The 12,840-nt window shown below is 43.8% G+C and overlaps 1 protein-coding gene across 3 annotated transcripts in view; it reads left to right on the top strand.

Moving 5' to 3' along the window:
- The window catches only part of LOC106030908 (hexokinase HKDC1-like), a 22,528-nt gene extending 9,688 nt beyond the window's left edge, over window positions 1–12,840 (top strand). For all 3 annotated transcript variants that reach the window (XM_013172955.3, XM_013172960.3, XM_013172969.3), the window contains 16 exons: window positions 488–636; window positions 728–847; window positions 1,608–1,703; window positions 2,650–2,749; window positions 3,376–3,559; window positions 4,117–4,272; window positions 5,011–5,244; window positions 5,725–6,029; window positions 6,337–6,485; window positions 6,575–6,694; window positions 7,738–7,833; window positions 7,924–8,023; window positions 9,008–9,191; window positions 9,944–10,099; window positions 10,798–11,031; window positions 11,662–12,840. In XM_013172955.3, coding sequence (XP_013028409.3) covers window positions 488–636; window positions 728–847; window positions 1,608–1,703; window positions 2,650–2,749; window positions 3,376–3,559; window positions 4,117–4,272; window positions 5,011–5,244; window positions 5,725–6,029; window positions 6,337–6,485; window positions 6,575–6,694; window positions 7,738–7,833; window positions 7,924–8,023; window positions 9,008–9,191; window positions 9,944–10,099; window positions 10,798–11,031; window positions 11,662–11,806 — 2,528 coding nt within the window. In that variant the 3' untranslated portion in view covers window positions 11,807–12,840. The remainder of the gene's footprint in view (window positions 1–487; window positions 637–727; window positions 848–1,607; window positions 1,704–2,649; window positions 2,750–3,375; window positions 3,560–4,116; window positions 4,273–5,010; window positions 5,245–5,724; window positions 6,030–6,336; window positions 6,486–6,574; window positions 6,695–7,737; window positions 7,834–7,923; window positions 8,024–9,007; window positions 9,192–9,943; window positions 10,100–10,797; window positions 11,032–11,661) is intronic.

The raw sequence follows: 12,840 nt of genomic DNA, 5'->3' as shown, positions 1-12,840 counted from the left end.
TTCCCTTTGAGGGTCAGATTTGATAAAATTTAGTCAGGTGCTTGTACCATGGAACAAAGATCATGCAGGGCTATGACATTCTGCTGCATTTTCCTTTGGGGAAGGGCCTTTTCATGTGCATGCTGTGGGTGCTAGATAAGTGCTTTATTGTAGCAGTGAGGATGAACTGTCCTTGGACCTCTTGCTGAGAAGCTCATCCCTCTCCAGCTTGAAAATATGCTGCTATGGGAGGAGCAGGGTGGGCAAAGCCAGACTGTGAAATAAAAATGAAATTAGCTGCCACATATCAAGCTAACAGGAGGGACTTGATACCCTTGCCTGGGTTCTGGACAGGGCACAGCCAGGTCTTAGCCTTCCTGGTGGTGTTCCCAGGCCCAAGGACATAAGGACCTGCCACAGTGGGGCAGGAGAGCCCGTGGCCCTCACCATGGCATCTGAGCCGTGCTTGGTGGCCATCGCCGCTGACAGCTGCCCACTCGTGTTGCAGAGAAGGGTGACTTCCTCGCTGTTGACCTGGGTGGCTCCCAGTTCCGTGCTCTCGAGGTGAAGGTGTTTAACGACGGGAAGCAGAGCAGCCAGCTGGAGAGCAAGTTTTACCCCACACCAAAGGAGGTCATACAGGGCAGCGGAACCGAGGTAGGCCATGCAGGGTCTTCTGTGGTGGTGCCGTGCTTGGGCCAGGGTCTGCTGGTCGAAGCCTGACTCTGTCCTCTCTTTTCTCCTGCAGCTCTTCAATTACGTTGCTGACTGTCTGTTAGACTTCATGGAATCCAAAAACCTGCAGCATAAGAAGTTACCTCTTGGCTTTACGTTTTCTTTTCCGTGCAAACAGACCAAACTGGAAGAGGTAAGATGCAAAAAGGAATATTATTGGCAGAACCCAGGGTAGCTATTGCATGGGAGTGCTACCTCGGGGCCTTTTTGTGGGGTCAGCTTTCCACAGTGCTCTGAAGAAGGTGAGGTGGATGACCATTGCCATTCAGCTACAGCTGACTACCATTCAAGGACTCATTCCTTATCTGAAGGCAATGGGATCTTTCAGCTAAAATTATGGCTTAATCCATACCTGATTCCATAGTAACCATATGTGCTTGTGTGAAGGCTGCTGGACACTAAATCACATGCTTTTGTGTTCTAAAGCATGATTTTTTAAATCCCTCTCATTCAGTACTTTCTACAGTTGGTGCTAATTAATGTAAACCTGTAGCCGAGCTGTTTGAAAGGCCATATGGGGGATTGAAGGGCTGGTTGCAAATATTTTGTGGCCTCTTATTCCAACTTCTCTTTTATTTCTAGGGATCAAGCCTTGGGTGCCAGTCCTGCCAGTGCTTTGTGCTTAATGCTGTCAGTGTGCAATGAACATCAGTAAAGCCAAGCATGCTTTAAACAAAGCACAGGGAGATGCATTTACAGGGTTAGGACTTTATTACTGAACTATTTAGTTGTGCTGGTACTGACGGGCACCCACCTGAGGGTGAGATCTTCTGTGACTTATTTTGGCCCAGATTTTTATGCGCAGAGAGAGATAGTGGGCTTCTCCGCAGACCTTATGGCAGGTTTGCCTTCTGAGGCTGGAGCTTTGGGGTCACTGATCTTTTACTTTTCAGGGGGCTCTCCTCGCCTGGACGAAACACTTCAAGGTCCGAGGAGTGCAGGGCACAGATGTAGTCAGCTCGCTGCGCAAGGCCCTCCAGAAGCACAAGGCAAGTTTTATACCTCAGTCTGAGTGGCTGATCTGTGCTTGGTGTAACTGGGTTGTTTTGGGAGTTTAAGACTTTCTTCAAGGACTGCAGTGTCTGATGTGGCTGTATGTCTAGTAGATCTGGCTGTAGGCCTCTGAAGGCAATTCTCTGCCGCCCCATCTTTGAGGGGAGTTCTCCCTCAGAGCTGAAGCCACGGAAGGGGAACGTGAAGAAAATCTGTGTCTTGACATCTTTGCAGTAAAAAGGAAGCTCTTGGGTTTTTCTGCATGGTAAAAATCCATCCTTGATTTCCGTTCACTTCTTTATCTGCGTCAGTTTTGCTGTGGTTGGCAGAAACGATGGACCTGAGACTTCCTGGGTGAAGTCCAGCTCCCTGCTAGTCTTGGCATCTGTGCTACAGGAATTGTTGGTAACTTTGATCACACTTTATCAAGTTACCTCAGGGTGGAAAATCAACCGCACACCTCTGATGGAAAGGCTTTTTACTTGCATGTGACACGGGTGCATGGCCTTGTATTGAGTAATTGCCTTTACATACATATTTTCTGTCAATTTTGCTGGGATCAGTTTGTCAATCTGCCAGTTTCATGGGGTCTGCTCATGGGGTGGGACATTATCCTAGCATGAGCAAGCTACCAGAATTCAGCCTGTGAGGACAGATGCACTAGTGCCAGTATATCACAAGATTCAAACCAATAAGAATTGCTTTCTGGTAAAGAAGGATGGATTGGGTAAAAAGTCCTGCAGCCATAGATCCTGTCTGGCGAAGCGCTTGATAATTCTGAGTTATTTCTTACTTTCCAGTGTTGTGGGGATAGTGTTACGAAGGGAAGTAGCATGTCTTCAAACTGAAGAGCTTTCCTGAACCAGGCCTTCAAAGTACTAGTAAAGTACAAAGGCTTTGTAGGCTTTTTTTCCTATTAATCCCTCATCCTCATGCTATTAGGACATCGACGTTGATGTTCTGGCCATGGTCAATGACACTGTAGGAACCATGATGACTTGCGGCTATGATGACCCGCACTGTGAAGTTGGACTCATAATTGGTAAGTTTTTCTGTTCACTAAGCATCTTTTTTTCCTCATTTGTTTAATTCTAACAAATCTGGAGTAGAAGGGAGTGTCCCAGTACAGGAAAGAGCAGGAAGAAAATGAAAAAAAAAAACAATGGTAAGGTTTTCAAGCCTGGCTGCCTTCTGTAAAGCAGCTGTTTTTATGCTGATCACATTGCCATCAAATGCCACAGTCCCCATTTTGTCTGGGTTCAGTTGTGACCAGCATACTAAACTTTTCTGCTGACTGTGTAGAAAACTACTGTCCGTCGTCCAGAGAAAGCTGAATTCCTCTCACGTCTGATAGGATCAGCTGTGTTTTCCACAACCCTTCCACTTTACACATTGTGGTGGCTTTTTAAAGCCACGTAGAAATACATTTGAGATAGGGGAAAAAATAATTGAACAAGTCAAGCCTTAGATTAATTTCTTGTACTTTCACTCACTGTTAAATGATTATTTAACAAACACAGGTGGCTTGATATTAGCATCCTTACCACAAGGTTATATATGTTCTTTCAAAGACAATATATTGATTTATTTCCAAACATGTGGGCTTAAAACAAAAAGGGAACCTGAGGCAAATGGGTAATCTATCCACACTGGCTCTATCATGCCTAGGGACTGGCACCAATGCATGCTACATGGAGGAAATGAGGCACATCGATTTGGTGGAAGGTGATGAAGGCAGGATGTGCATTAACACAGAGTGGGGTGCCTTTGGAGATGATGGTGCTTTGGATGACCTCCGCACAGAGTTTGATCGGGAGCTCGATCTGGGATCTCTCAATCCTGGAAAACAATTGTAAGTGATTTCCCTGGATGTTTTGCTTTGGCAATCTAAGTTCTCCGAGTGCATTTCTGGCATTTCCCAGGAGTCCCTTTGGAACAGGAATCCACTTGAGTGAACCTGAACCAACTTGGTCCTGGTCCCGTCATATTCAGACCTTTCCCTTCTGGGAAAGGTGGGTACCTGGGAAGGTGGGTACACCTCCCTGCCTCACAGGCCAAAGGGTTGCTGCTGCAGTTGCTTGTGTGTCATTAAAAATAGGTGGTTCTTCTGGCATGAGGCTGCGGAGGGGAAGAGGAGGAGAAAAATAAATAAAGGGCGTATTTAAAGCCTGGTTCATCAAAACTGCTTCTACTGGCTGAGCTGCTTGCAAGTTTTTGACTAGTCTTTTTAATCACTCTCTTATCTTGAGGGGCTGGGGTTGGGTCTCAGGACCTCAGGAAGGTATCTTAGCTTCCAAACCCCTTTTGTAGATGCTTAAATGTGATTGACCTGTGTAAGAACATACTTGAACTTGCCTTGGCTCTGGTGAGCTGGTGGACACCTGTAATCCCTCTTGCTTCCCATTCCAGGTTTGAGAAGATGATCAGTAGCCTGTATTTGGGGGAACTTGTAAGACTCATTCTTCTAAAAATGACAAAGGAAGGTCTGCTCTTCAATGGGAAAGTGTCAACAGCTCTGCTTACTAAGGACAAGATCGAAATGAAGCATGTGTGTGCAATGGAAAAGTAAGAGTCTAAGACGTGCCCTTTGAGAGGGGCTGTTAATATTTCACATGCACAGCAATGATAACTAACATTTCTTCATAATCAGGGGGTAGTGGGAATTGATCCTGAGCTGTTCAGCTTGGTTTTGCTTTTCCTAGGAGAAAAATTGATCCTTCTGTACGCAGAAGTGATGGAAGATGAAGTTTTACCAAAATACCCCAGTAGCAAACGGTTTGTTAACCATCACAGACAGGCTGTTTAAGGTCTCTCTGGAGACCTGAGCATGTGGGAGGATTCTTGCAGTTTTCAACTTCTGTGTTGTCCAAATCCTGGGGCTGCAGAGAGGTAGTGCATGCTGTAGGTCACCTAATGGATGACCGCACGGAAAGCTGACAGATTCTGTTTTTTTAAAGGGGAATCTTGGTCCACGCTGTTACTTCAGGAATAATTTCTCTTGTGCTGAATAAAGCTGTACATCTGTTGTTGTGCTCTCTTACAGACTAAATATTTCATCCTGTTCTGTACTTGGTCAGCCAATTTGTATGTCTTGCAGAAAACTGAACTCCAGGGAGTAGCCTCTTAATGCTTTTGGGTGTAGCATGGGAAAGGTGCTCCTCGTTTATGGGAACCAATTATGACAGTGCCTGATGGGTTGTGCCCTGGTCTTCTCTCATTTGTTTGAGCCAGCGTGCAGATATTAACTTACATGCTGCCTTAATACCCTTGCATTAGGTGATGCTTTCCTTTGTTTTGGGGTAGATACAAGGAAGGTCTGAGCAACACGAAAGAGATTCTTACTGAGCTGAACCTGTTTCCTTCTGAAGAGGACTGCATTGCTGTCCAGCACGTCTGCACCATCGTTTCCTTCCGCTCGGCCAATCTCTGTGCCGCTGCCCTAGCAGCCATACTGACCCGCCTGAGAGAGAACAAAAAGGTGTTAAGGCTGCGAACCACTGTCGGGATTGATGGGGGACTCTATAAAACTCACCCCCAGTAAGTAACTAAAGAGGGTTTGGGAATTGCTAGCTGTGTATTGATGTTGCAAAGATTTTCCACCTGCGTCTGTGTGGCTTCTGGAGAGCTGCTTGTTTTGCTGCAGGGTTGGGATGAGGTATGGTGGGATGTGGAGGGTCAGACTGACCTCGCTGTTGCAAAGCTGGGTTTGCTTCAGAGCTTTAGAGCTTGCGGTGGGATGGGAACAACATGACACACAATACTGCTGTCTGGGTGAGAGCAATTGGTTTCTCAGGTGACTCCTGAGCATCCAGGGCACTTGCTGTTTGTTGTTTCCTTCTTTTTTTCCTCTTCATTTTTGAACCTATGCTTACATTTCTTACATGTCCTAATTTCTGTGCTTCTCTGGCTGTGCTTCAATACTCGTGGTGTTGGATTCATATTAGAAGTGTAGTGTAGGTGAAGTAAGCCACGTGTGAAATGCTTGTGGGAGTCTAAAGAAACTCTTTGTTCCCGTAGATACCCCAAACGTCTGCACAAGGTAGTGAGAAGGCTGGTCCCCAACTGTGATGTTCGGTTCCTCCTCTCTCAGAGCGGCAGTTCGAAGGGGGCCGCCATGGTTACAGCGGTGGCGTACAGGCTGGCTGCTCAGCGCAAGCAAATCGATGCCGTTCTCGCACCGTTCCTGCTGTCCCTGGACACCCTCAGAGAAGTAAAGAACAAAATGAGGGCTGAGCTGGAATATGGGCTCAAGAGAGAGACGCAAGCCAGTGCCACAGTGAAGATGTTGCCCACGTATGTCTGTGGGACACCAGATGGAACAGGTAAGTTTATTTCCTGCACACCTGGTGGTGCATGAAAGCTGCTTGTCTTTTTTTTGGGGGAGAACATGCCAATTATTCTGGCAAATGCCAGGGTGATTTCTGTTGGCAAATCAATGCTTCCTGCAGCATTTTCTGGCTGGCCCTTTAGCCCCTAGCCTAACGAACTGAGAGAATAAATGCCACATGGGGCAGCGTGCTGTCGTTGGCCCAGATGAAGTTTCCTGCAGATGTGTGGCAGAGTATGGCATTCTGACTGGGAAATGTGCTGCAAAAAGCACCAAAATGAAATACTTATCTTCCCTTACAGAGAGCGGAAAGTTCCTTGCCCTTGATCTTGGTGGAACGAATTTCAGAGTTCTGCTGGTCAAAATTAGAAGCGGGAGGAGGAGATCTGTGCAGATGTATAACAAAATCTTTGCCATTCCTTTGGAGATCATGCAAGGGACAGGGGAAGAGGTAACTTCTAATGAACACTTAATTGATTTAGTCAAGACCCAATTAATAGGAGAGCAAGTGAGATTTTCATGCTTTTTCTGTTCTTCCAGCTCTTTGACCATATAGTCCAGTGCATAGCAGACTTCCTGGAGTATATGGGGATTAAAGGTGCCCGGCTGCCTCTGGGCTTCACCTTCTCCTTCCCATGCAGGCAAGCCAGCATTGACAAGGTAAGGACTGCAACAGCAAATGGGTCAAATAAGAGCTGATATCATTTTGGGGGAGGATGGCTTGTTAGTTTGGAGATTGCAGGTAAAAACACTTCTAAATGTTTCCCCCAGGTAGGACTTTACAAGGGTGTGTGTAAAACTTCCACCTAATGTATGTGAAAAGAGGTAGATGTTCCTTGCTTTTACTCCATAAAGAGGCTGTGCTAGCTTATGATGGCTGAATGACCACACATTTTTAATAGCCCAGGAATCTCTTATGCTGCCTTCTCCCTTTAATGCCAAGAGAGAACAGACTCCTCCTTGTACTACTTCAGCTAAAATCCCTGGGTGTTTTCCTAACTTTGCTGCACAGCCCTGACTGTGTCACTTCTGTACTACATTATCTGCTTCTTGGTGAATGTCAGTGAGCAGAACTGAGTTTGCTTGTTCAGAGCTTGGAAGAGTTAGACCTCTCTGACTTGGATTTGTTAATCTGATGTATATGGCTTTTTGACAGATCTCATCTCTTTGTCTTTCCAGCCATCTGATGTAAGAAAAATAATTAGAATAAAAAAAAATCAAATTCAGGAAGAAATCATTCTTGATTATTCTTTTCCTAAAGGGGAAAAAGAAGTTTTGCTGCCTGTTTCTAGTCAAATACATAGACTACATGGGGAAACGAGAGACTACTGTTTTATCAAAAGTTTTTGTCCTGGTGGTTTTCACAATAGTCTCTGAATCTAGAGACCAATCTAGACAGCCTTTAATGTTAACTGGGATCTGTACGCTTAGTAATAAGATTTGTCTGTTTGTGGGGAGACCACTCAATATCCTTTCCAAAACTACAGGAAAGGTGGGTGAGACCCAACTGTCAGGGCCCATAATACGTCACCCAATGTGTTTGGTCTATTACTGTTGCTAGAACTTACTGTTGCTAGACAGGGAAATAACATTATTAGGAAAAAAAAAGGGGGTGGGGGTGGAGGAGCAGAGAAAAAGGCTTACGCTTGGGGTGTACGATCTCTCTATCTTCATTTTCTGTTTTATTTCCTCTTCTGTTTCAGGGTACGCTTGTGGGATGGACAAAAGGTTTTAAGGCAACAGACTGTGAAGGGGAAGATGTTGTTGATATGCTGAGGGAGGCTATCAGGAGAAGAAATGTGAGCTATTCTTCTTTGTTCTTTTTGGTGTGTTAACGCACGCTCCCTCTTCCTCCAGCACCCCACTAATGATTGTGACTTGTGTTTTAGGAGTTTGACTTGGACATTGTAGCAGTGGTGAATGACACTGTTGGGACAATGATGACATGCGGATACGAGGATCCAAACTGTGAGATTGGCCTTATTGCAGGTACAGTGATACTGAAGTCACCCCGTAAGAAGAAAGTTTGTGTGCAGGTGCTGGGCTTCACGCCCTGCTATAGAATTCGTAAAACAATGTCCTTTATTTGAGGTAGATATATGGTATTACTAGTTGTTCGGGGTTCTTGGCAGATTTGTATGGTACTCAACAAACAATATAATAGCACCAGTAGCAGATACAATCAGAAGTCCAACAGATTCAGAATCTGATGGTGCCTGGTAAAAGAATATGGGAACAGTAGATACAGCATGAGTCTTTGTTTTAGCAAGTGTGTTAATGTTGTAGCAAATAGGACCTGTGTAACTAGTTCATAGGCTTTGGAGCAAGAATATTTATCTGAATTTGAAACTTACCTGAATTCTTTGTGGACTTTCTCGATGATCCCCCCAATTGGTCCCTCCAACTTTTCATCCAGAAATACATCTAAGCATAGAAGATCTGAAGCCCCAGTTAGAAAATAAACTCTGCTGGCTGGTTAAGTGCACCAGCCATCTCATTTTATTTGCAGAAATGGTCTTTATAGTGCCTTGTGTAACCTGTGTTGCAAGCAACGAGGCCCTGTTCACCAAATCACTTCAGACTTGGTTTCTGCCTGACTGGCTGCTAGACAGGATTTGCTTTAGAAAGCAGGCTCTAATGCAGAAGATGATTTGTGATGCAACCAGACTGGCAGCAATGATCTGCCAAAGGCTGCCAAAGTCATTTCTGACCTATGACAGAATCCTTTTTCCTCTGCACTTGGAATATGCTGTGCTGAACCCACTGGGGAAAATTTCTGTTGTGATACCGTAACAGCACATGCACTTAGGGAAGCATTACTGGCTGATGGTTGCCTTTGTAAGATCTGGAGAGATCTTTGAAATATGGGACTGGGAAAAGAGAGCTTTTAAGGTGATCGCCATAATCATCTTGCTTGTGTTAAGCTGCTACTTTGCTCCTCTGGCTGAAGCCTTGTTATTTCTTTCCTCCTAGGAACCGGCAGCAATGTGTGCTACATGGAGGACATGAAAAACATAGAAATAGTGGAAGGGAACGAAGGAAAAATGTGCATTAATACAGAATGGGGAGGATTTGGTGACAATGGCTGCATTGACAACATCAGAACCAAATATGATAAACAAGTAGATGAAGGCTCGCTAAATGCAGGGAAACAGAGGTAAATGGGATGGTTCTGGTCCTAGGAGCCTGATTAAGCAAGTCTTTGAGACACACTGACTTAGTTGTAAAATGTACTTAATGAGAGTAATTGGAAAGGAAATTTTAATAATAGATTTCATTTGTTGCATAGTAAGTAATGCAGATATCCTGACAAAAAAAGCAAAGATGTACAATGTTTCTCTTCCTGGAGCACTATTTCCACCTTAGGGCACTTATCAAACAGTGCAGCTCTTAATATTTCCCAGCAAAATGTAGGTCTTGCTCTGTTCTTTCCTGCCTCTTGTTCAGTTCCACTTGCTTTGGGACCAGATTCTCCTCTTAGAGTATTTTTTCATTGATGCTGATTGCTGGGGATTGGATACTCCTCTGCCTTCAAAGGTAAAATACAACTCATGCCAGAAGATAAACTGGTCTGACTCTTTACATAAGACTCACCAGCAAATGCATGGGGAAGACGCAACAGAAATGTTGCATCTCACTGTCAGCTCTGGCTTTAACACTATCTTCTGTTTAATATTATGTTTTTTTCTAGTTCTGTTACCTTTTAACATGAGTAAATATGTTGTATTTAATGTTTGCACGTGAAGTCACTGCAACAGATTTTTGATGGTTGAAAGATGTCTCTTACTCTGCAAGTTTTTATTGCTTTTTCAAGTTTATTACACTGCTCAGGTGTGTATGTACACTTGTTAAATACAGCTAACTTGCAACCCATTTAAAAGCATTTTTTTTTCTTTTATAACATAACAGGTATGAAAAAATGACCAGTGGAATGTACCTAGGTGAAATAGTGCGGCAAATTCTGATCGACTTAACCAAACAAGGACTGCTGTTCAGAGGACAGATTTCAGAATCACTCAGGAAAAGAGGCATATTTGAGACAAAATTCCTATCTCAGATTGAAAGGTAAAATTAATTAATTTACATGTTTTAAGTCCTCAAGGTCTTCTGGAACTTCCAGAAAATAATCTTCTGCAAAAATGTGGAGGCTTTTCCTTCAAGAAGTCATTTATAGCTTCCTTCTTTGCCCCCCCCAACCCCGAATGAATTATCATTTCATTTTCACACACCTGTGTTGTATTGGATGTCTTAGCTATCAAACATTATTGTACTTGGAGTCGTTCTTGTAGAACTTAAGATAGTACTTTAAAAAAAAAAAAAAGTCAGTGATATATAAATATCCCATGAATATGTGCTTACCTAAATACCTGTACATGATCAAACCAGTCTTCCAGGCTGTTTGAAACCCTTCCCACTATTGAAAAACTTTGAAGGTAATGTCTCAGCCTTCAGATCAAAAAAAAACCAAGGTCAGGTGGCTGATCTGGCACAGCTTCCTCCTGACTTTGGGAGTTAGGTGAATAACTATTGTTTGTGCCTTCTGGAAATACAGTCTAACATAGCAAAGAGCGTGCCATGAGCAAAATTTTGATCTGAGTTCAGGCTGGAATTTGCTTTAAAACAAATGGAGGGTATGAGAGCTGGAGCAGTGGTCCCACTTCCTGTGAATCACCTCAGAATCTCATCTGTAAGGCTTGTAAAGGTTCCTGCCTGCCAGAGCTTCCCATAACGCCCTGTTGCTGCCTGTGTTTGCCTTTACGCAGCGACCGGCTCGCCCTCCTCCAAGTGCGTCGAATTCTGCAGCAGCTTGGCCTGGACAGCACATGTGAAGACAGCATCATTGTGAAAGAAGTGTGTGGAGCTGTTTCCAGGAGAGCTGCCCAACTCTGTGGGGCGGGACTGGCAGCTATTGTAGAGAAGAAGAGAGAAAACCGAGGTGTGGAGCACTTGCAAATTACTGTTGGAGTAGATGGGACCTTGTACAAGCTCCATCCGCAGTGAGTACCTTGGTACCCCTTCTCTTTGCTGTTAGCTCATTTCCAGCGAGAACATGTAGCAAGCTGCATCAGCCTTCTTCTGAGGCAGACAAAAAGGAGAGGGGATAAAGATCTAATACGTTTTCCTGCATCCTGCCATTTCCTTTGCCTAGGCAAAGGACTGAAAATTGTGAAGAAAAGTCCAGTTACCACTGGAAGGCTCTTGTTCTCTAGTGTACTGAGCAAACTCACATTTCTAATATTTATTTTTCAGTGTTTCAAGGGATTTCCGCGATGTCTAGGTATCCCAGAAGGAAAGCTATGTTGAGTATTTAGAGCTGGGTCGGTATTTTGTGAGCAAGGCCTTGAAATAGATGGTTTAACTGGGAGATGAGCACCTCCTCTGTGGTCTCTGAAGGCAAGAGGCCTGTCTGGCATCTTGCTGAACAAAATTAAAGTAGAGATACAGCAATTAAAATCTGATAGAGTACAGAAACTTCTCTCTTTTTCTGTATAGGGGGAAAAACAAATGGAAAAGGATGCTATGGAGAATCAGTGGAAGATATTGGTTGAGGTTATTGTTCATTGCTAATATATGAATACAACAGTCTTAGACTGGAAAGGGACTTCTAAAATGTTCTTTCCCTTCAGTTTTTCTAGGGTCCTACAGGAAACAGTGAGGGAACTGGCACCTCAGTGTGACGTGACATTCATGCTCTCTGAAGATGGGAGTGGGAAGGGAGCTGCTCTCATTACTGCAGTAGCAAAAAGATTGCATAATATTGGACGGAAGTAAAAATGAGAAATGAAGTCATTTCAGCACTGCCAGGCGTGTGCTCTAGAGATTTGCTGAGCGGTGATTGAAGATAGCTTTGCCAGACACCAGTACCCAGGTACCTGATTTTCAGGGAGCAGCTGGTTTTTGACCAGCCAGGATTGTGGATTTTTGTCCTTTGGACACCACTTGGACCAGGTGTTTCTGCTCCCCACTGTTATGTCTCGGCACACTGCAATCTACTCAGTTCTGTACTTCCTGCAGTGGAATAATAATATAATGCATATGGAAGAGTCAGACAAACAGAAAAACCCAAACCAAACCAACCAACCAACCAAAAACCCAAATGTGTCTTTTTACAATGGCTTAATTAAGCTACTGTACCACAACAGAATTTATCACCAGGTTCTTAGGATTTGTGTGTTTTTTAGTTTTGACTTGGCCTGTCTCAAGGAACATTGATATCTGGTGTTGCACATATCCAGTGGACATGTTTGTTCAAAGACATCACAGGTTTTACAGTAAATCTGCAGGTAAAATAAGTTAATGGGCTTTGATCAGTGATGCTTTCCCCCCACACCCAGCTACATCGGTATTGTAATACTTCCGTGAGTACAGGAGACATGTTTAATAGATGAATGTAATGAAAAAGAAATATGATTCTACAGAATATCAGTTTGTATCAAAATACATCAGTGCACTTGAATGCACATAAACATAACCAGTGCTGGATGGACTCTGATTGTGGCTATTCTTTTGATTCTGGGGGAAAAAGAGGGTGTAGAAGCAGCTACAGGGTCTGCTATGTGCACGTTAGAGCTACGTAGAGAGTAACAAATTTGTTCGTTTTCGGGTCATCAAAATAGTTTTGTAGAAAGGAAAAAAAATCACCTGAATTTCTGAAATTCTCCTCTTTGTTTTCCCTCAGCTATCTACTTGCCCGTTTGAGGGAGGATAGCTTCCATTATGTGGGAGTTTATCCTTGACTTTCATTTTCTGTTGCCTGTTGTTCTGCCTGTCTGTACTTTGTTGTAAATAAATCTGTGGTGCTGTGA

Source organism: Anser cygnoides, chromosome 7 (genome assembly GCF_040182565.1).
Source record: "Anser cygnoides isolate HZ-2024a breed goose chromosome 7, Taihu_goose_T2T_genome, whole genome shotgun sequence".
Classification (NCBI taxonomy): Eukaryota; Metazoa; Chordata; class Aves; order Anseriformes; family Anatidae; genus Anser; species Anser cygnoides.
Note: the sequence above shows the minus strand (reverse complement) of the source record. Positions and strands in the feature narration are given on the sequence as shown.